The sequence below is a fragment of the Mastigoproctus giganteus genome, chromosome 4 (genome assembly GCF_048544385.1).
Source record: "Mastigoproctus giganteus isolate SK-2022 chromosome 4, ASM4854438v1, whole genome shotgun sequence".
NCBI lineage: Eukaryota > Metazoa > Arthropoda > Arachnida > Uropygi > Thelyphonidae > Mastigoproctus > Mastigoproctus giganteus.
The window spans coordinates 73066818-73090783 of NC_143578.1; the positions used below are offsets into that span (position 1 = coordinate 73066818).

At 35.3% G+C, this 23966-nt stretch overlaps 1 protein-coding gene across 1 annotated transcript in view; it reads right to left on the minus strand.

Annotated features, from left to right (window-relative positions):
• LOC150086832 (uncharacterized) overlaps positions 1-23966 on the minus strand; it is a 163481-nt gene that overhangs the window by 11122 nt on the left and 128393 nt on the right. Inside the window, exons 8-9 of the mRNA XM_090372774.1 lie at positions 13946-14010; positions 8335-8541 (exon numbers count right to left, since the gene is read on the minus strand). Coding sequence (XP_090228900.1) covers positions 8335-8541; positions 13946-14010 — 272 coding nt within the window. The remainder of the gene's footprint in view (positions 1-8334; positions 8542-13945; positions 14011-23966) is intronic.

Consider the following 23966-nt stretch of genomic DNA (forward strand, 5'->3'; position numbering starts at 1 on the left):
TCAAAGTACTGCAAAAAAAAACCTTGGGAGGTGCAATATGGCCACAGAAGCCGATGCGCCAACAACTACCAAATCAAAAAAAAAAAAAAAAAAACACACACACACACACACACACACCATGATACATATTTTAAAAAGTGTAACACAAACATGACAGCAATTTGTCAAAAAAAAAGTAAATACACCATAAGTGAATGCACCATAAAAGACATTTTCCATAAATTTTACAGTAAATTATAAAAGTTAGTAGGTTCTGACAGAATCCCAGTTATCAACTGATTCCACTGCTCATCTCGGTTGTCCGAACTATTTGCTGTACGATTCCTTTCACTTCACAGGCAGTACTTGCACAGTTTAGAGCTCTGCTTCAGTTCATTGTGTTGTATTATAAAATTTCTTCCACAAAGTTTGAAGTCCAGAAGATATTGTATTATGTTCAAGAATGTTTTTATAGCCTTCTTTTCTTAAAATTCCTTCAATTCTGACAATGTCACCCACTCCAGATCATGATGGAACTACCACCATGCTTGACTATAGGCAAGCATGGTGGTACTTCCATCATAATAATGTGGTATCATTTTTATATCAGTTGATCATCTCACAAAAACTATGCTTGGATCCAAAAATTTTAAATTGGGATTCATCTGTTCACAACACATTTTTCCACTCCAACTCTCTAATGCTGATAGCTCTTAGCCAAAGTCGACCTTTCTTTTGATTTTCTGGTTTTAATAAGGGTTTTCACACTGGTACTTGACCACGAAGTCCTGCTTGTTTAAAACAAAGTTTTACAGTGGATGTAGACACAAGAGTTTCTCTGTTCCTACTATTCAACTAAGCTCGGATTTTAGGTGCAGTAAGTCATCATTTGCATTTATAAATCAACGTTATGGTCTTATCTTGTACTTCTGTTGTTATGCACAGTCATCCTCATCCGGACTATAGTAGTTCATACTACTTTAAATGAAATACTTAATTTTTTTTTTTTTGCCAATACTTCTCAAGGAATAACTTTCTTTATACAGAGTTGTAATAACACTTCTTTTCTGGATGCTCAATACCTTATTTCTTGCCATGTTTATCATGAAACACAAAACTTACACTTAAACCAAAACCAAAACTTAAACCAAACACTCTGGATGGTAGATGTTCGATTTTATAAGTTACAGCTTTTACTCCTCAATTTATATTATTGCAAAACACACTGGAATCATCTACAATGTTCTAATGTATTCAGGAATCTTACACAATGCTCTACCGTATTCAGGAATCTTCTACACTTTCTGGAACATTCTCAGATATTCCAGAAATTTCTTAAATATTATTTCAGTTTTTTGATTTTTATACTTAATAGAAAATGAAGTTTAAAATTCTGTTTAATTTGGACAAATGGAAAAACAAATATGTTGAGGTAGAACCTTTTAATAAGGTAAACTAAAGTAAAAACAAACAAATTAAAACAAAGGGAAGAGGGGTTATGCTGTTAGTGAAGAAACACATAAAATCAAAGGAAGTGAATCCAATTGATTTTGGTAGACAATGCAATGTTGAGTCAGCAGTTGTGCAGAGAAATAGTGGGCCAGTAAATCAGAATGTCTTATAATGGGGGATTTTAACTTTCCAGATTGGTGTGACATAATGTGAAATTAAGAAAAGACAGATGTAGAATAGATGCGCAGAAATTTGCCTTTAGCCAGTGGATGGTTAATTGCTGGAACAAACTTCTATCTGTTGTTGTGGAAGTTGATAGGGTAAATAATTTTAAGGAGGAACTGGACAGGCATTTGAAGGGAATGGTATGATTTTTTTTTTTTTTTTTTTGGCTGATGCTGCATAAGCTCATACACTTGCTTTCTTGCATCACATGCCACTACTAGTGCTACTACTACTACTATAAGCACTGGAAAAGGAAAAATTAGAGTAGTCGTGTGTTATAGGCCTAATGAATAGAATGAGCAATTGTGCAGAGAAATAGAGTGGGCCAGTAAATCAGAATGCCTTATAATGGGGGATTTTAACTTTTCAGATATTGACTGGAACTTGTGGGTTGATCACTCGCACACTACCTAGACTTTTGGGGATTTATTGGATGACTGTTTTCTACAGCAACATGTTCGAGAGGTAAATGCAACTCCGTAGCCAGGTGGGCAGGAGTGGCAATGCGTAGCACACGCCTCTTGATTAGACCAGGGTTCGAGCCCGTAACCACCAAATACGGAGGACGCAGAAAGGTCAGTGAATGTAGTAGTAGTGGTGGCATGTGATGCAAGAAAGCAAATGTATGAGCTTATGCAGCATCAGCCAAAAAAAAAAAAAAAAAAAATCACACCATTCCCTCCAAATGCCTGTCCAGTTCCTCCTTAAATTTATTCAAGCTATCAACTTCCACGACAGATGGAAGTTTGTTCCAGCAATTAACCACCCGCTGGCTAAAGGCAAATTTCCGCACATCTATTCTACATCTGTCTTTTCTTAATTTGAATTTATGCCCCCTTAGGTTCGTAATCTGAACAAGTGGAAGGATCCCATCAGAATTCAGTGTGCTCAATCCATTCAAGGCCTTATATACCTCAATCAGATCACCGCGCAGGTGCCTAGTCTCCAGCCACTGCAATTTGCAGAACTTAAGCCTCTCTTGGTAAGAGGATCCCTTGATTCCCCTCACCAATCTTGTTGCCCTTCTCTGTACCCGCTCAAGTAAATCTACATCCTTCCTAAAATGAGGTCTCCAGACCTGTACGCAGTTGCCTTATGCAGAGGGATAATCACCTCCTTTTCCCTGCTAGCAAAATTCCTATATATCATTGACAAAACCCCATGACCTGCCCTGGCAGCCTGTCTGCATTGCTCAGAGAACTTCATATCTGACTGCACAATTACTCCCAGGTCTTTTTCATTTTCTACCACCTTAAGTGTAGTACCACACAGTTGGTACGTTTCTCTGGGGTTATTTCTACCCATATGCAGTACTTTGCATTTGTCAAGGTTAAACTTCAGTTGCTACTTCTTAGCCCATCTGCCCAAATTATCTAGATCCTGTTGCAGTAGCAGACTGCCATTACTGTCATTAACAACCCTGCCAACCTTTGTATCATCTGCAAACTTTGACATTAAGCCTGATATACCTTCATCAATATCATTGATAAATATACAAAACAACAGTGGACCCAACACCGAACCGTGTGGGACTCCACTAATAACATTAGTCCAAGAAGAGCAGCACCCATTGATTACCACCCTCTGTCTTCTCGCACTTAACCATCCTTTTATCCATTGTAGCAACTTACCCTTAATACCATTCTGCTCCAATTTGTACAATAGTCTTCCTTGCGCAACAGTGTCAAAAGCTTTCCTGAAATCCAAATATATGATATCAAAATTGTTTTTTGCATCCAGTTCCTTTGTAACCACATCATAATATCCTATCAAATTTGTCAGACAAGACTTTCCCTTAACAAACCCATGCTGTGTCTGAATTATTGCTGCAGTCTTGTCTAGATGATCCTGCAATGCATCTTTAAACACCGCATATCAAGGAGCAATATGACCTTAGTTGCTAATGCTCCTAAAAACCAAATAACAACAATTGAGAGGCAACCAGAGGGAATGATACTCTTGATTTGATTATCAGCAGTGATTATTCATGAAGAATTAGCAGATAAAGAAACCACTGGGTGACAGTGATCACAATGTACTGATGTTGGAATTACTTAAAGATGTAACTACCATCAAGGCTAAAGGAAAGGGCTTTAGCTTTCAAAAAGGTGACTACAGGGGTCTCAGACAGTTTTTAAATTCTGTACAGTGTGATCAACTGATGATGTTACCAATGTTGAATTCTAAATGGGAAGCCTTCAGGGGCTTAATTTTGGAGGCTACTAGCCATTTTATTCCAACTAAGAAATACTGTTCAAGGTTTAGATGATGATCTCTGATATCCATTTAGGCCTAATGACATCCATTAGGCCTAAATGGATGTCAGATGAATTGAGGCTCGTGGCAGAGAAGAAAAATGTATGGGATGCATATAAAGTATCAGGTGACTCAAGCCTATGGCAGATATAAGCTAGTCCATAATCAAGTCACAAAGGAGATTAGGCAGATTATAAGAAATATTTGGCAAAGGATGCAAAGAAAAACAGCAAAGAGTTCTTTACTTTGTAAACTCTAGAAGGAAAGGGATGAAACAGATTGGACCACTTAACATAAATGGGTTGACTATTGATGATCATGCTCAGGTAGCTAATAAACTGAATGAGTATTTTGCATCTACATTCACACATGAGGAGTTATTCAATGAGGGGAGGGGAGTGCTAGAAGTTTATCAAACTCTAACAGGGAGCTAAGTGATTTTGTAATAACTGAGAGCAAAGCGGAGGGGAAATTGTTGCAGTTAACCTTAAAAAAAGGCACCTCGGGTGGATGGGATCTATCCAGTTATATTAAAGGCGGCAGCAAAGGAAGTAAGCAAACCCTTAGCAATAATTACGAGAGCTTCCTTGGACCCAGGGGAGGACCCCATGAACTGGAGGTGTGATAATGCATCACCAATTCACAAAGGGGGTTTTAAAGGTTACAAAAGTAACTATAGACCTGTTAGTTTAACTTGTGTTCCAGGGAAAATAATAGAATCACTGGTTAAAGAAGCATTGCAGGATCATCTAGACAAGACTGCAGTAATAGTTAAGACACAGTATGGGTTTATTAAAGGGAGGTCTTGTCTGACCAATTTGATTGGATACTATGATGTGGTCACAAAGGAACTGAATGCCAAAAATAATTTTGATATGATATACTTGGATTTCAAGGAAGATTTTGATACTGTTGCACATGGAAGACTACTGTACAAATTTGAGAGGTATGGCATTAAGGGTAAGCTGCTACAATGGATAAAGGGATGGTTGAGTGGGAGACGACAGAGAGTAGTAATCAATGGATACTGCTCTTCGTGGTCAAATGTCATTAGTGGAGTTCCCCAGGGTTCGGTGTTGGGCCCATTGTTGTTTTGTATATTTATCAATGATACTGATGAAGGTATATCAGGTTTAATGTCCAAGTTTGCAGATGATACAAAGGTTGGCAGGGTTGTTAACGACAGTATGCTTCCAACTGGATCTAGATAAATTAGGCAAATGGGCTGAGAAGTGGCAACTGAAGTTTAATAATCACAAATGCAAAGTACTGCATGTGGGTAGCAATAATCCAAGAGAAACTTAACAACTGTGGGGTACTACACTCAGGGAAGTGGAAAATGAAAAAGACCTGAGGGTAATTGTGCAGTCAAATATGAAAGTCGCTGAGCAGTGCAGATGGGCTGCTAGGGCAGGTCGTGGAGTTTTGTCAATGATATATAGGAATTTTGCTAGAAGGTGCAGGGAGGTGATTATCCTGTTGTACATGGCAATGGTCAGGCCACACCTAGAGTACTGTGTATAGGTCTGAAGGCCTCATTTTAGGAAGGATATAGAGTTGCTAGAATGAGTACAAAGAAGTGCAAGAAGATTGGTGAGGGGAACAAAGGGGTGCTCTTCCCAAGAAAGGCTGAAGTTCTGCAAATTGCAGCGCCCGGAGAGTAGGCATCTGCGAGGTGTATAAGGTCTTGAATGGGATGAGCAAACTGAATGCTGATGCAATTCTTCCTCTTGCTCAAATTAAGAGGAGGCATAGATTCAAATTGAGGAAAGACAGTTGTAGAATAGATGTGTGGAAATTTGCCTTTAGCCAGCAGCAAAAGATGGAACAGCCTTCCATCTTTTGTTGTGGAAGTTGATAGCTTAAATAAATTTAATGATGAGCTAGACAGGCATTTGGAGGGGTGAAATGGGAAGGGTTTTTTTTTGGCTGATGCTGCATAAGCTTGCTTTCTTGCATCATATGCCTCTACTAATGCTACTTTGCACTGGTTGTGTAATGTAGTAAGATTAATTTGTGAATTAGGTATGTACAGTAATTACTGTATGTTTCTCTTCTAAGTTTTGGCAATGATGCATATCTAAAAAATTTCTTCATTATATAGTAAATTCTTCATTAGTATGTAAATATATATTAAATATATATATAAACGCAGTTCCTGATACATGGTCAGGTGTAGTCCCCTGATGAAATACCTGACCATGTTTAGCTTATATCAGATTATTGCATTTTTGTTATTCCTGTATTTGACTTATAACTAAATTTGCCCACCCATATCTGATGAAAGCTATCCCACCTTTTATTTTATTTGTTTAATTATTTTACTTTGCAGTTCCCTCACCTCTAATTGGTTTTGCAATTCAGCCTATAATTCTCTAAATTCATCATAACTTATAGGATATTTACAAACCTACAGTACTTCTTTTTTCTGCTATCCTCACCCTTCTAGTACTTGCCACTGTGTATTTTTCACTTCCATTTGTGCAAACTTTATCAGACTTATCAATTCTTACATACTTATATATCAAGAATAGATGTGCAGAAATAGAGAGGTTTCAGAATTTAAAATAATCTGTCAAAATGCATTGTTTCTGTGGTGGTTGAGCATATTTTAAAAGAAAATTACAAAGGTGTGTTAGAGATAACAGCTAATTCACTTTCATTGTTATACTGTTCTAATTCTTCAATGAAATTTTTTGCTCAACCTCTTGCTTATAGGTTCCTCTTCTTTGTCACTACAAATTTCAGGTTCCATTACATCTGCAATGACTTCCTCTTCATTTGTATATATCCTGAAACATGCAGTGTCTTTGGCTTAGTCTTCAAAACATGTTTCCCCTCTAAGTTTAGGCAATAATACATATCTCAAAAATTTCTTCATTATTAATGTACTGTTCTTCACAATTATTAGAGGAATAAGCATGGATACTTCATTTGTTGCATCATTCAAAGGGACAAATCCAGCTTCAAATTGTTTGAAGCAGTTGGCCATCACTTTTTTGTCAACCTCGTTCCATGCTGAAATGCATATACATTGCTTGTCTGCAGCATGTCATTTTGTTTTCGAGAGACAGTACAATTTTGTTTAATAGCAATCTTTGAGAGTTTTCTTAAAGTACTGAGTTACACCATGTTCAAGTGGCTGAAGAACTGATGTCATATTAGGTAGAAGGTAGTCAAGAATGATTGCATGTAGGCCAATCACTTAAAATGAGGGGTCTGTTATCCACAAACAGCAAAATCTTTTTACTCTCCCTGCATATCTTGTGATCCACACTTCTGATACATTCTTCTTAGGTTGCTGATAACATCCAAGCATTTTGGTTTGCTTGATATATAGCAATGTTTTCTAACCTTTAAAAACATCAGGGCTTTTCCACTGAGTAAGAGAGGAAGCTTTTCTATGCCAGACATGTTTGCTGCTAAGAGAATGGTAATCCATTGCTTTTCTCTTTTAATACTATGTTTCTCACCATTAAATATAAGCATTCTATCTGGTAGAAACTTAAAAAAAAATAGTCCAGTTTCGTCAGCATTGAAAATGTTGTTCTGATTGAATGTCAACAAAACATTTTTTAAATGATTCTCCTTCCATTCCTTCATAACTTTGGTGTCTTCATCTTTTTTTTTTAAAGACAGCTCGTGGGTCTGTCTTTCAAAAAAAAAGTGCAGGGAAAGCACAGTTGTCTCTTTTGGAACCATCCATCGAAAAACTTTGATATTCATCTGATGCACAAACAATTTGGCTTTAATTTTTAAAACATTTCCATGTGTGGCATTTTTTTGCATTCATCATCATTAGCCATTCCAAGAGTACCTTTTCGAGCTCTGATTCTACATGGTATAACAGATTTCTCTAAGCTTTCAACTGCATAGAATAGTGTACTCTTAGGAATGCTGAACTGTTCAGTGATGTCAGTTTTAGAATGCACGGCATTATCCACAGCTTGTAAAATCTTAATTTTGCTTACTATCAGCAAAGCTATTTGCTTCGTAGGAGTCATAAACATATAGTCATATAGTTTCTACAACAGTATAATGAAATAAACTCCTAGTCAAAGCTAATTACATCTGCTGTTTAATTTCTCATGGTCATCCTGAAAGCTAATCATTAGCTTCAATAATTTAGCATTATTTCATTTTGATATTTGAAAAAAAAAAAAAAAAACAAGAGAGAGAGAGTAGTGGGTGGTTATAGAGAATTTGTTAATTTTTCAAGTTTGTTTGTTACACTGAATGCAAAATAGTATAAGGTTTATGGGAAATCAGCCAGGACCTACCACATGGTCATTATAGGACCATGTGGTAGGTAATAGCTAAGACATTAAAAAGAGGATCAGTATAAAGAGCTTACACTGTATTTGTATACTATAATAAATATGTAATTCAGGTGAAAAAATAAGTCTAAAATGACATACTTACCATATCAGTGACATATTCTCTTACTCCATGACTTGAACGACACATATAAGCTACAATTAAAATAACACCAAGAAGACATATCCCTAATATAGTAGAAACAGCAATAATTAAAGTCCAGTAATCAAAATTGTGGCCACTAAGCGAGGTAGCATCCGGCATCACAGAACCATACATGCCAGAATAAATGTTAGTCACATTCATTCCCATCTGAAAATACATAAAAGTTTAATAGAATTCCTATAAAAACATAAAATATTCAAATGTTAAAAAAAAAAAAAAAAAAAAAAAGAGTAGAGATAAGGATAAATCCAAAATAAGAACCTTATATCTAAACTTCTGAGAAAGCAAATAACTGAATGTAAAACAAATATTTAAGACGAGCACGTCAAGCTCGTGGTCTGAGGGCTGTTATGCGACTCCCCCAAGTGTTGTCCACATTCATAGCACATTTTACTACATATAAGCCAAATAGTAAATGGTGACACTTAAAGGAGATAAACTAAGATAAAATTTAAATAATATTCATAAGTTATACAAAACTTCATAAATGTTATGGTTATGAAATTGCATATTTTTGCACAAAGAGAAAATATTTAATATATTTTGCTGAATAATGCAATCGATTTGTGTAGCCCTCTAGCTCCTCAAGGACCATTTGTGTGGCCCCTGAGCACTTCTGTGTTTGACATCCCTGGTTTAAGATATCTGTAATAGGTTCAAGACAATGATAACTACCATATTTTCCAGGTGATAAGATGCATCCACATTTCAGTAGACGAATTTTGGGAAAACAAAAATATTTTATTGCATATATCTGAAACACAAATTCTTACTAAACAAAAACCTCAGTGTAGAACAAAGCTTTTACTGATTGCAGAACACAGAACCTCCTTATCATCATTACTGTAAAACACTCATCATTATGAGCTGATGTTATAGTCTAAGCTTTCACTTTCTTCAAAGAATAAGCCATGTTCAGTGCCATCTAAGGCATTGCTGATTCCACATTTTTTAAATTACATACATGTGAAATTGTTGGTTTCTGAATAGATTCTGTTGATATCAGATCAAGATCTGGTGCCTCCAACCACTTGCTCCACTCCTTACACATTAATGTTTCAAAGGATTTAATTGTTTTAAATGGGTATGGCATGTGGTTCATCATTATTAGAAGTTAAATGAAATAAAACACAGTTTACCACATGTGAATTTGTCTGGCACCAGAACTAATCACAGTGGTCAGTTCCAGTGCCAACCCATACCTGTTTAGGAGCTTGAAGATGGTGTTCAGCAGAACCTTAAAATGTAGTCAGCTTGTACTAAGCATAGATTGATGTGGTAACACTTAAATTTGCAAATGGTATAACTGTCTTTTATTTCATTTTTTGCCTCCTTTATATGTAATCTGAACCAGCTACACAGAAAATAGAGCTTTTCTAAAAGTTTTTCAGAAGGCCATCTGGGTATTCTGACTCATTTTCTCTAGCTGTGGGTGGAGATAGAAATATCGCCGAGTGCTCTAGTATATTTTCATAAGGTGCAGGGGAATTTTAGGCAATATTTTCCAGGAAAACAAAAAATTCATATTATGATCCTGAAAATATGGTAAGTAATTTAACAAAACACTAATATATTTTAATATTTTTCAAATTGTAGTTATTTCTTATTCCATGTTTCAGACTTTTTACTAGGTTCTAAGCTATACAACACCATATGCTGTTGCACAGCATACATCACAAATATTAAGCCTGCCATAACCTAAGTTCTAAATAGGATCATTCCAAGTCAATATGAAAGTAGTCCTCCCATGGGCTACAATGGTGGGCAGGATATGTAGTATTTCTACATATCCTGCCCACCTGCTTTATATCATATGGTATGAACATGTCATGCTATTACTGAAGAATGCACTCCATTTTCATGAAAAAAAAAAGGTAAGTGTACCTAATAAAGTCATCATTCAATTTCAGTGAATACGCTGAAAGAGAAATCATCAGTGCATCTATGTTAATGATATTTAACAAATACTGAGAGTGATATTTTTCGAAGATTTTCCATTGTCAGAGGAGAAGTACATAGGATTGTTGAGCTGAATAAGAGTTTTGATGAGAAGAATTTAAAGATCTAAAAGACGAGGCAGTGAAGCTGTTATCTAGCAGCACAACCAGAAGTAAAGTGAAGATCTAAGTGAAGTGAAGAGCAGCACAACCAGCTGTGAAGAGAAGATCTAATTTGAACTCTGCTGATAGCAAAGAATGTGAAACAAAAATTAACAGTTAGGAAAATGCAGCGAATTTAAAAGTGATCAACAAAATTAACGCCAGAAACTTTTGGTCGCTCCTCTTATGGAATGAAGTACAGTCGATTCCGGTTATTTGGGACACATCGGGACTAGTGCATTTTGGACCGATCAAAAAAAAAAAAAAAAAAAGCGGCTGCCCCAATTATCCAAAGTTTCACGTAAATAGTTAAAAATACAATGTACCCTCCCTTTACAATTAGTTCACTGTACAATCAAATCACGTTACGACGAACTCACCATAGTAAAGTACCGTCCACTACACGATGTGTAGTAAGCGTAGGTCATTGTGATCACGTTTGTGAATTGAATTTTAATTCTATTAAACAGTGATTATAATCAGCGAAAATAGGAGGAATATTATCCACAGGCTATAAAAGTAAAGATATATTAAGCACAAATTTACCCTTTATTACCTTACCAATTAAAAAAATTAAATGATACGTGAAAATCGGAAGAATATACGTGGTAATCGGAATAATTAGTACATACTATAATATGTCATATTAACTAGTTGACATTTCTGCTCACATTACATTTGTGGGTGGGGTTAAAATTTAAAATAGTAAAAAGATAAGCAATCAATAACAAAGAACACGGCACACACAAATTGCAAGTAACACGATACGCGCAAGTGAGAACAGAGTAACAAATTATGAAGCTTTAAAAATAGGAATGAAGAGAAGATTCTGAAAATTAATTTTTTTATATGATTGAAGATTCCATAGAAGTGTAAACGCATTTTACCATAAATAATCCACAGAATTCCAGCTGTCGGTATTATCGCAAATTCAATAAGATCGAGTTTACTATCCGTTTATGATAGATTGCACTAACAGAAAAGCTCAATAAACAGGTGACTGCTAATTGTTTTTACTGTTTTATGGTTGTGACCTCCAGAAATCCGACCGAACTACGTGGTATGATCGGAGACAATCATAGGGTAATCTCCAGTGCTGCGGTCTCCTGCCCTGATTAAACAGCATTTTGTCCCAATTAAGCGAAGTAAACCCTGGCTATTTTCTCGATTGGGTTCTGTTTTTTAAGATTTGTCCCAAATAAACGGCTGCCCCGATTAACCGGTGGCCCAAATAACCGGAATCCACCGTAATTTAATTTTTGATTAATAATTTCAATTTCAAACTGAAAGTAATTTCAATCTGATAAGGCTGTATTAAATATTTAAAATTTTAACTTTACTTCACATGGCAACTCACATATAACTGTTTCATTAATCAGAAATTTGCTAAGGCCACTCAATATCTCATGAGACTTTAATATATATAAAACAATCCTTAAACAAATGGGCTTTCAGTGACATTTAAAAGCAGTTGTTGTCAGAGTGAATCATAGCTGAGGAAGTTTGCTCTAATTTGAATATTTAAGATCATAACATCACTTATGGCAGTGGAAGTTAGTATTAAATGGCAAAATGATGCAAGGAAGCATACTTATGTAGCATCTGCCATTAAAAAGGTCTCTCTCTCTCTTCTCCACCCCCAAGTATGTATTTCATCATCTACTTTTTCCCAATTGTAGAATCTGAAAAAAAAAAAAAAAGTACAGCCAGGCCTCGCATAACACGAGTTCAATTAACGCATGTTTCAGTAACTGCTATTTGAAAAAATTCTACCACTTTTCACTTTACACATTGCAAATTTCCAGTTAACGCGATCTTTTTTTTTTTATGCGATAGTTGAAAAGATTTGAATCGCGCGTTAAGCTTACCATGTGTCGGATGGGCAATAAACAAATGTTTGCCTGCTGCCCGCCTCGGTGTGTTCCATCCGCTAATAAAGTCAATGCACGCTTGCATTTAAAAATTCTAATTTTTAAATGAGCCAGATGAAAATGTTACCGCAAAGAAGATAATGGTAAAAGAACTAGATGAAATCTTTCGTATCACAGAGAACCTCAAACAAAAGGTGTGAGGTTCTTTGCGATATTTATTTCGCCAGGACCCAGAGAAGATTGTCGGCTATCGGAAATTGATTGATGAAAAGAGAAAGTCAACACTGTTCAAATATTTCCGCAACAGTCATTTCTTCATTGTGTATTTTATGTCAGAGGTTCCCAAACTTTCTCGGTTCACGGTGCCCTTAGTGTCTCAGTAATTTTTTCACGGCGCACCTAGACCAAAAGAAATACCTAACAGTTCCGTTTATTAAGTAGTTAAGTCCAAACAACTTGGCGCCTCCATAGCCAGGTGGGAAGGAGCAGCAGTGTATAACACATGCTTCTTGATTAGACAGGGGTTCGAGCCCGTCACCACCAAATACGAAGGATGCGGAAAGGTCAGGGAATGACCACCGCATATTCTCGGAGTAATATGGCCTTAGTTGCTAATGCTCCTAAAAATCAAATAACAAACAAACCAAACAACTTAATAAGAAATGCTGAAACTCTGAACTACCTCAAGCTAGTAGTTCGCGCTGTGTCCGACAGATGTCGATTATCGCTGTGCTTCCATTGAAAATTTAAAATATTCTGCGGCGCACAGTTTGGGAACCGCTGTTTTATGCAATAAACATTTAATTCCATAATTATTTTCATTATATTTTACATTGTATACAGTTAAAAAGTTATTTAAAAGGTATTTTTAAAATTCTTTATAGACATTCCAGAAGGTCAAGGACCAATTATAATTTTTCCTATTGATTATTATATTCGATTAACGTATTTCAGTTTTGCGCGATGCGCTCGCGGGACGAATTAATTGCGTTAATCGAGGCCAGCCTGTAGATAATAAATTTTGGGCTAAATCCATTATATGGTTACCACTTGTCTCTGTGCAGTGGGTGTGGTCATAGAACGGAGTGGCTGTACAGTCAAGTTCTGTAATTGGGTGATTTTTGTGAAGGCATTTTCTTTCTGATTGTTTAGTGTTGTTGAGGCGGGGGATGCTTAGCTTAGTTAGGGTGTATTCGCGATTACTGTACCTTGCCATATCGATGGGTTGATAGAAACTGATAGTGAATACTGATAATAAGTAAGATACTGAGACTGATGATAACAAATGATGACACTGTATCATAAACATGCCAAGTTGTGACACTGTATACAAACAGAGGAGTAAATAATGGTTAGTATCGAGATCTACTGAACAGTGTCTTAGTCAAGTGCACGTGTATTCAACTAATATTTAAAGTCGATTTTCTCAAAAACGAAACTTCATATGAAAAAATTTTATTCCGCAATTTCGACATGTATGCTAGAGAGGGGGAGAGAGAGAGAGAGATTTAGTAATACAGTGTAAATAAAGCTGCTATAAATTTTATAATAGCTAATAATACTGAAATTGAATTTTCTTACCATTTTTTCCATTCCAGCCTTGTTGTCCTGAAGTGCAGAGAGGATGATTCTTTTAGGTAGAACTGCTAAAAATATTGAAAACTAGATATCAAAAATATATTTTAGACCTCTCCCAAACCAATTAGAACTCCTGATATCAAAATTATAAATCCAATTTGGTACAATTTTGAGAGGGCACAAATAATGGGATTCTAAGGAAAAAATTAAACTTATAAATATTTGTAAGATTTTATTCAAATTTTTTTATTTAAAAAAATTTCAAGACTAATCTACAACTTCATTACAAGCAATGCCCTAAAAATTATAAAATTGGAATGATTCTAGAAAAAAGTTATCCAATGAGTGATTGAAGGTGAAAGTGACTTCAAGCTGTTGAAACTATTAATTTCAATGAAATAAGATCAAAACAGAGATATAAATAATATCAAAATAAAAAAGCATATCAGAATTTAGAGATATTTCTTTTTAAAAATCATTCCTGCAGCATATGAGTCTAAGCTGACCACAGAATTCCTGCAGATGGCTAGGTGGCATATACACATTGTATGCTGCTGATGGTGCCGATATTGAAGCATTTTTGTCAGTCTACTTTCATGACGGTAGGATCCTTAATAATCCCTGGGTATATTTTCCAGAAAAAAAGTTGTTAGGCTACTTTACTCAAGGTACTGGTTTTTCCCAAGAAACCTATAGGTAAAAAGAAATCCAAAGAAGAAAAAAATCAGTCAAGAAACACTTGTCATGATGAACCGAAGACGACAAATGAAGAGCAAGAAAAACACTGACAGGGAGAAAATTGAGTATAGTGAGTTATGCAAAGCCATTAGAAAGAGACTCAGAGAGGACATAAGAAAATTAACACAAGAAAAGTAGAACAAGCATTAAGGGAAAACAAAGGATTTAAATCAGCAGTAATACAAGAAAGACAAATGATATTGAAACTGAAGAATAGCGATGGTATACTTATGAATAGCAGAGAAAGCATAATTCAAATAGCAGAAGACTACTATAAAGAGTTATACAAGGAGCGAGGAAATGATGCCAGCAGTGGGGAAGATGGATCGCAAATTAGTAACACATACAACATACCTGATATCCTTTCTGATGAGGCAGAACATGCGTTGAAGAAAATGAAGAATCAGAAAGTCCCGGGAGAAGATGAAGTTACTGTAGAGTTGTCAAAATTGGGGGGAAGAGACATGATACAAAAACTGGCAAGACTCTTCACAAAATACATTAGAAAAGGTGTGGCGCCTAAGGAGTAGAATAATGCTATCACATTTTGCAGCATAAGAAAGGAGATAAATCAGAAATTGGAAATTATAGACCAATTAGCTTGTTATCCCACATCTACAAGTTGTTCACAAGGGTCAGTACTAACAGATTAGAAAGAATACTTGATGAGAATCAACCAAAAGAGCAACTGGCTTTAGGCCAGGATTCTTAACTATGGATCACCTTCACGTAATGTCACATCTAATGGAGAAGGCAAACGAATATAAAACACCATTATGCCTGGCATTTGTGGATTATGAAAAGGCATTTGACTCCATACAGCATAAGGCAATGTTTCGGGCACTGGAAAGACAAGGCATAGATACCCCATATATTATGATTTTGAAGAAAATATATGAGAATACTACCTCCTTTATTAGACTAGACAAAGACAGCAATAAATTTAAAATTGAGAAAGGAGTTCAACAAGGAGACACAATATCTCCGAAGTTGTTTACTGCTGCCCTTGAGGAAGTTTTCAGAAGATTAGACTGGTCTCAGAAATTGGTCTCCTAAACCATTTACGATTTGCAGATGACATTGTGGTCATAAGCTATAATCCCAAAGAATTAGAGGAAAATCTTAATCAGTTATGCACAGCTAGTAAGGATTTTGGACTAAAGATGAATATGGCTAAAACAAAAGTAATGATGAACAAGTATGCCACAGAAAGGGAAATAATGATTGAAGGAGCAGTAATTGAAAAGGTGGAGTCATATACTTATCTGGGACAAGTTATTAGCTGTAATAATGATAAATGGCTGGAAGTCAAGAGAAGAATAAATTTTGGATGGATAGAATTCAAGAAATATAGTCACATACTGAACAGCAATATCCCAGTTTGTCTGAAACGTAAAATAATGAACCAATGTATACTCCCCACCATGACTTATGGAAGTGAAACTTGGGCGCTCACCAAAAGAATGGAAGAGAAGCTGAGAACTACACAGCGAAGAATGGAATGAATTATATTAGGAATCAAACCATTAGATAAGAGGAGAAACACTTGAATTAGGCAGCAATCTCAAGTAAAGGATATTCTTATCAAAACTAAAGAACTAAAATGGTCTTGGGCAGGACACATAGCTCGAAGACATGATGACAGATGGACTAAGAAAATAACAGAATGGTACCCAAGAGAAAACCTGGAAGACAACAACGGAGATGGACAGATGAAATTCATGAGTTTGTGGGTAGTAAATGGATGGCCATTGCACAAAACAGAAGGAACTGGAAAGTTGCTGGAGAGGCCTTCATCCTGCAGTGGATTGAAAATGGCTGATAATGATGAGGGTTTACTCAAGTGTGAGCAAATGTAGGCAGGAGCCAAGATATGCATCCCCCCCCCCCACAAAGAGAAAAGTTATCTTTATGATGCCAAGAAATATGGTCTACTATTACCCTAGCTAACACAATTTTTTCTCTAAGAACTTAAATGCTATTTTTAACTAATTTTTATGCGTAGATTTCGAAAATCACTGTGATAGTTTCACATCACATCACAGTTATTGAATATAGAGGGAGTTATGTTTTACCAAAATATGCCAATTTTGCATAATCTAGCCAGTAATGTATGACATACTGATTTATGTTAACAGATGTAATCTAATTCTCTTAATTTTAGCAATCGATTCTGGCCTCGGTTTTCTTGTAATAAACATAATCAGACTTCTACCTATGGTTCTTAGGTCAAATTCCGATGCAACAATTTACAATTAGGAGAGAGAGCACTTAGCGCTTTTGGTGAGGATTTTTGTAGGCTGTGCCAAGGTGTTCCAAATATTAATATAAATCTATCCTCTAAACATAAGTTTAAAAGCAGTTTTGCTTCATAATGGCAACGAATTTTTCTATCAGTTCCCATGTTTCATTCAGTTGGACTTAAAGAAAGTCATGAAAGCATGTCTAAGGTTCTACATGCTATATGGTTGTAGCATGTCGAACCTTAATTATGGTTGGAACATATGGAGTGATCTTAAGGTTATGGTTTGCTTGTTGGTTTGCAGGGGGATTCACAAAATATTGTTGTTTTTTGTGTTTGTGGGACAGCCGTGCGACAGAAAAACATTATGGTGTGCAATATTGGGACAAGTAGGACAAGTTCATACCAGGACAATGTAATGTAAAATATATTCCTTTAGTGCAATCAAACAAGGTTCTTCTTCCACCCCTGCACATCATACTTGGATTGATGAAAAATTTCGTGAAGGGACTAAATAAAGAAGGTGATGGATTTGCATACTTGAGAAGTGTGTTTCCTAATTTAACATATGCCAAACTTAAGGAAGGAATATTTGTAGAACCCCAAATTAGGAAACTCCTGAAAGATAATGTGTTTGAAACCCAGTTAAAGTAGGTTGAATTGGCAGCTTGGCAATCATTTAAGGTATGATTTTTTGGGAAATAGAAAGAAGAAAACTATGAAATGTAATGTTGGTGTCTAATTTACTTGAGTGCTACAAAAACATATGCTGTTGAATGTTGTTGAAAATTCATTTTCTTCATTCCCATCTCAAATTTTATCCCAAAAATCTGGGAGATGTGAGTGATGAACAAGGAGGAGCGGTTTCATCAAGATATTTCCACAATGGAAAAGCAGTACCAAAGTTGCTGGGATCCTGTAATGATGGGGGATTACTGCTGGCTCCTTGTGAGGGAGAGTAAGTAGAAATACAAGAGAAAAAAATCCCTTAGTAGCAAATGCAATTACAGGTATGCTGATTATATATTATTGAAATACAACTATTTTTCTATGATTTATGATATTTTTTCCAAAGTTAAAGAAGTTATAGAGAGTGTATAATATTTTTTTACACTTGTATTACAAACTTGAATAATATGTATACATCTCTTTATTTTAACATTAGACATTGGTACATCTTTTAATGTAGATGTGATAGGGTCTTTTTATGGTGATTTTCAGAATCAGGCACATTTATATCCTCCAGAATCACATATTTTGGTTGCGGAGGTAAGACAAAAAATATTTTTTGTTGGCTGTTGTTATAAAGCCATATCCCTTTGTCACTTCAAAAAGAGAAACTATTATCCCCTAGCATTCAGTCTGCTTCAATGTCTAAAAGCCATATGTAACTCAATAAAGTCACACCATAGATACTAATTCTGTAAGAGTAGTCCCACAGAGTACATATATACATACATGAATAATCTCAATGCCCTTCTTTCTACCCTTTAAAGAGGATCACGTATCCATTCTAAGCTGTGACCTCCAAATCTGTGGATATTAACACTCCACATGTGATTTAACAAAAACAATTGCATTATCCAATTGTTAACTGGGATATACATATTTATTATTATATTTATTTTTATTAACACTTTCTTAGACCACATGAACCGATAGTTGAAAAGGCAAAAGATATACAGCAGACTCGCAATTTACTGGGATCGGATTAACCGGGACACTTCAAGACTCCAAATTTAAAAATCAACCAAAATTCATAAAATTCAAGTAATAACTAAAACCTGCCACTTCAAAAAAAAAAAAAAAAACAGAGAGAGAGAGAGAGAGAGAGAGAGAGAGAGAGACCAAATGTTTAGTTTGTTTTAGTACATTGCGTCAATTGTTGTGTTTTGCTGCACCGCAAAAAGACAAGTTTTGCTTCATTTTTATGTCAGGGAGGTCGAAATTTTTCTTAGAGTATTATATATATATATTTTTTTTTTGCTTAGAAATCGCGAAAATGATGGGTAAATGCAAAAGAGTTGTGCTTTCAGTTAAACAAAGACTTGAAATTGTTCAAAAGTTTGAAAACAGTGCATCCATTAAATCTCTAATGAATCATTAGATGACCAAACCATATGCAACATCGTAAAAAGTAAAGGGAAGCTATTAGATTTAAAATCCACATCGCAAAAAATAAAGGGAAGCATCGTATTGGACACGCAAGTAGTGCAAGTTTTTCATCTATTGCCATATTTTTTATGCAGGTTACTGAATATTTTTCAATACAGTAAGTCCCCGACTTACGCAACTACGGATTTACGTTTTTTTTTTTTTTTTTTTCCGGATTGTAAAATTTAAAACAAAAAATAAATAAATAAAATAATAATAAGCAATCACTAATGACGATCACGGCATGCACAAATTGCACAAGTGAGATACGGAATTACAAGCAAAAAAAATAGGGAAGAAGAGAAGAGAAGATGCCTACAATTTTTTATAGTTTTTTTTTTATATGACTGAAGATTTTCTATGAAGGGGATGCACAGTTCAACATAATAACGTAAAAACCCACACAATTGAAGCTATAGGTATTAATGCAAATACAATAAAATAGAGTTTTTAATACCCATTTATAATGAATTGCAGTAACAGAAAATAACCCAGAAAGTGCAAATTGTTTTTATTGTTTTATGGCAGTGACTTCCAGAAATGAGTTTTAGTAAAATGTGAGCTCGTGTGGTGTGATAACAGTGAGTTTTCGCCTTAACCCTGTGCAGTTCTTTACAGAAAATTTCATTTTGACAGTTACCATGGTGCTGACTAAGAGAATAATTATAGCAGTACTACTAAATCTACCAAGAAAAGGAAAGCGATCGATTTGGATCAGAAAATTAAACTAATAAGAATGTATGAAAATGGTCAAAGATTAACAAGTATCGCGCTGAATTTGGATTTGTCAGTAATAATATACTGTAGCAGCAATATGTTATTAGTCATTCCCGAGTTACTCAAAACTCGACGAAGTAAGAAGTTACATCTTACATTAGTATTATGCATGTCAAGGACTTCTGTATTTTTGGATTAACTGGGAAATCGATTATCCGGGATTTGTTTTTTACCCTCTATCCCGGAAAATCGAGAGTCTACTGTATGTTGTCATCAAGTTGAATTTCTGTTGTAAATTTTCAGGAGATGCCCAAGAAGGAAAGTTATTTCAAAGAGCACAGAAGGGAAAAGAAAAAGAGAAAACATAATAAAAAACCTTATAAATGTTGAGATTCTTAAGCATTTCTGTGGAATTGGCCAACAGAAACCTCCCCACAAAAAAATTTCGGCATTGGCAGAATCTATGTTGGCTTTCACTAATCAATGGAAGGCTTTACAATAGTGTAACAGTTAGTGTTTAATACAAATTTTCTATTACTCTGGAAAGAGTTGTGATCAGGAAAGGAGCGATTTGTTACTATTTTTAGAATTTGGATGAATATGAACAAATTTCTATGCAGATCAAAAAAGCATAATTAAAAATTTGGATGAACACAAATTGAACGAAACTCACAGCTTTTCATGAATTTTATTATTATGCATAAAACTCTTGTTACTAGTGGCTACACTGACTAATAATAAAATGAAATGTTTAATAAACATATAAAACAGAAATCTTAAAACTGAAATAAAATTGTAAAAATAAAATCAGTTAAGAACTTATAAAATATACAGATTAAAGGGTTAAAGATAGACCACAATGTGAAACTTTTAAGGTAAGGTGCTTCTAAATGAGCTAAATGTGTACAGTGCACTAAGTATAAATAAAAAAAATCATAGACCAGTACAAGGCAGTAACCAGGATGCAATCATGTTAAGAGAAGTTCAACATTTCGGGATTTTGCAGCACAAATTACTTGCAAAATGCACTTATAAATTACACTGGCAATCATCATCATATTCTAGAACTGCTACCTCCATAACAGAGTGTATATGGACCTTCCCCTTCTGGATTAATATTGGAATACAGTGTAAGAATATGGAATGCCTCAAGTCAAGACTTACATGATAATTGTGTATTATCAACAATCGCATTCTTAAATGATTTGTTTTTACTATTTTATTTCAATTTTATGCTTTTTATTTAATACATTTATTAAACCTTTTATAATCTGTTTAGTTTGGTAGTCAAAACAATTTTATGCATATCTTTCTGGTGGAAAACCAAGGCATTGAATGGAAGTGTTCGAATTTCAAATTTGTTTTGAATTTACCAAGATCATGAATGCAGTGGAAACGTAAAATGCTTATAAGTTAACTTTATCAAATACTACTGTTGCTTCAGCAATAAGTGTGTGAGGGTACCTTCTGAATACCTACCACTTACCAAAACTTCCATATAATTTACATCTTGTTGTAACACATGTTTATATTCATGTTGTCCTCTGAAACAAAAGTTATATGCAGAGTAACAGAAAATCATTGCTGTGAACAGTAAGTATAAAAAAATAACTCTGGTTCTTATTGAAGGCTGCTATGTGCAACACTATCAACAGATCCAATAACAAAAGAATGAAACAGTCATTAACACGAAATGTGCTTTTTAGCTTATACAGGGTGTCTCAAAAATATTGGTACAAACGTTTAGGGGAAGTTGGTAACATCTAAAGGAATGTGAATTGCATAGGAACCCATAACCGGAAACGTCACGGGAAAGTAGTAGCAGAGGCACAAAAAGCCGAAATGACACAAGACAATAATTAGTAGCAAACATTTATTTGACATAATATTAACAATGGAGTATGAGATAGATGCATTTCGTGATGTTACAAAGATGCTCGAAGGTTCCACCATGAAATGTGATTCATGCGTGACACCGACGGAGCATGTATTGGTGGACATGGTTGAACACCTGGAGTTTCTTTGACAGTAGCAGCAGCGCAGATGAGTCTCACCATGAGATCCATTTCCGTCTCCACAGGCGATTCATACACGATAGATTTGAGGGCTCCCCACAGAAAGAAATCAAGGCTCGATAAATCAGGTGAACGTGGGGGCCAGGCAACGGGTCCACCACGGCCAATCCATCGATGCCCAAAATGCCTGTTCAAATGGTCATGAACATACCTTCCATGATGGGCAGGCGCCCCGTCATGTTGAAACCAAATGTTGCATCTCACAATTGCTGGAACATCGTCAAGTAACCCTGGTAGAATTTGTTCAAGAAAGATCCAATATTTAGCGAAGTTCATGTGGGATGATAACAGGTATGGGCCGACTAAGTAGTCACCGACCATACCTGCCCAAACATTTATTGCGAAGCGACGTTGTGGCGCATGGGGGTGCACAATGCAAATAAAGATATTAACAAATAATATCTTTGCAAATAATAAAATATCACTCAGGTAAGTATAAATTATGAATTAATTATTCATAAAACCATTCTTTAGAATATGTGAAAACAAATCAACACTTAATTTCATAAAGTACATTGCTTATAATCTTCTACACTTCAGTTAAGCAACAATTCTAATGAAGAGTATAGAGTTTATTGTCATATATTTTTCAGATTGGCAATAATGCTTGGCACCTCCATAGCCAGGAGCAGTAGTGCGTAGCACACGCTTCTTGATTAGACCGGGGTTTGAGCCCATGATCCACCAAATATGGAGGATGTGGAAAGGTCAAGGAATGACCACCGCATACCCCCGGAGCAATATGGTCTTAGTTGCTAATGCTCCTAAAAAAAAAAAAAATAATAATAAATAACAATAATGCTCCATACAACCTTTTTATCTACAATTAGTAACGAGCAAAAGGGAAAGCATAAGTGAAACTCATTATGCTATCCACATGCTGTATATTGTAGTTGAAAAACTGGATATTATGTTTGTTGCTGTGCGCCGATTGGAGGAATGAATAGACAGTATGGCAGATGCACAGACACAAAATGTTCTTGGTTTGTGATAAAAGATGTTGAAGTTTGGGAAAGTTGTGTTTTTTTTGTTATCTGTTTACTAAACAATTAATTATGCATCTATTTGCTTATTACATTAATTAGCATTAGAAATGTTAAATATATGTTATATATCAACTATTATTAAAATATAGAAAGAAATAAGAAACCTGCATTACAAAAGTGCACAGAACGTACTATGGTTGTTTAATTTATTAAATCACAGAGCCTCAAATAAGTGTTGCATTTCCCATGCTGTGATTACAAAGAATTACAAAATGTGGAGAGAACATTATATTGTGAGGTATGTGCAGTGAAGCAAAAACAATTATTTTTATATATTATTAGTTAATAAATTAGTAACAAAATAATTAGTTATTTACTTTTCATTTTAAAAAAAAATCCCATTAATTTAAGAAATAAAAATTTAAATGTAACACATTCGTGCATTAACTAACTTGTTTGTTCTGCAAGAGAGGCATTTAACCATAGATTTGAAAAAGTGCTTTGAACAAAAAATGCACTGCTGCCATTTTGAGCAGCAGTGTTTCTTTTTTTTGGGGGAGGGAGGCAAATTGCTGCTATGGATAAAGGGATGGTTGAGTGGCAGAAGACAGAGAGTGGTAATCAATGGACACTGCTCAACGTGGGCTAATGTTATTAGTGGAGTTCCTCAGGGTTAAGTGTTGGGTCCATTGTTGTTTTCTGTATTTATAAATGATATTGATGATGGACACTACTGATGCTATGCTGCTGCAACAGGATCTGGAAAGAAGAAGAAGAAGAATCTTTATTGAAACTCTTATGGGCTGAGAGGTGGCCAATGAAGTTTAACATTGACAAATGTAAAGTACTACATATGGGAAACAGTAACCCCAGATCAACGTATCAACTCTGTGGTACTACGCTGACAGTGGTAGAGAATGAAAAGGACCTGGGGGTAATTGTGCAGGCAGATATGAAGTTCTCTGAGCAGTGCAGACGAGCTGCAAGAGTAGCTCATGGTGTCTTGTCAATGATATACAGGAATTTTTCTAGCAGGGATAGGGATGTGATTATTCCCTTGTATAAGGCATTGGTCAGGCCACACCTTGAGTACTGTATACAGGTCTGGAGGC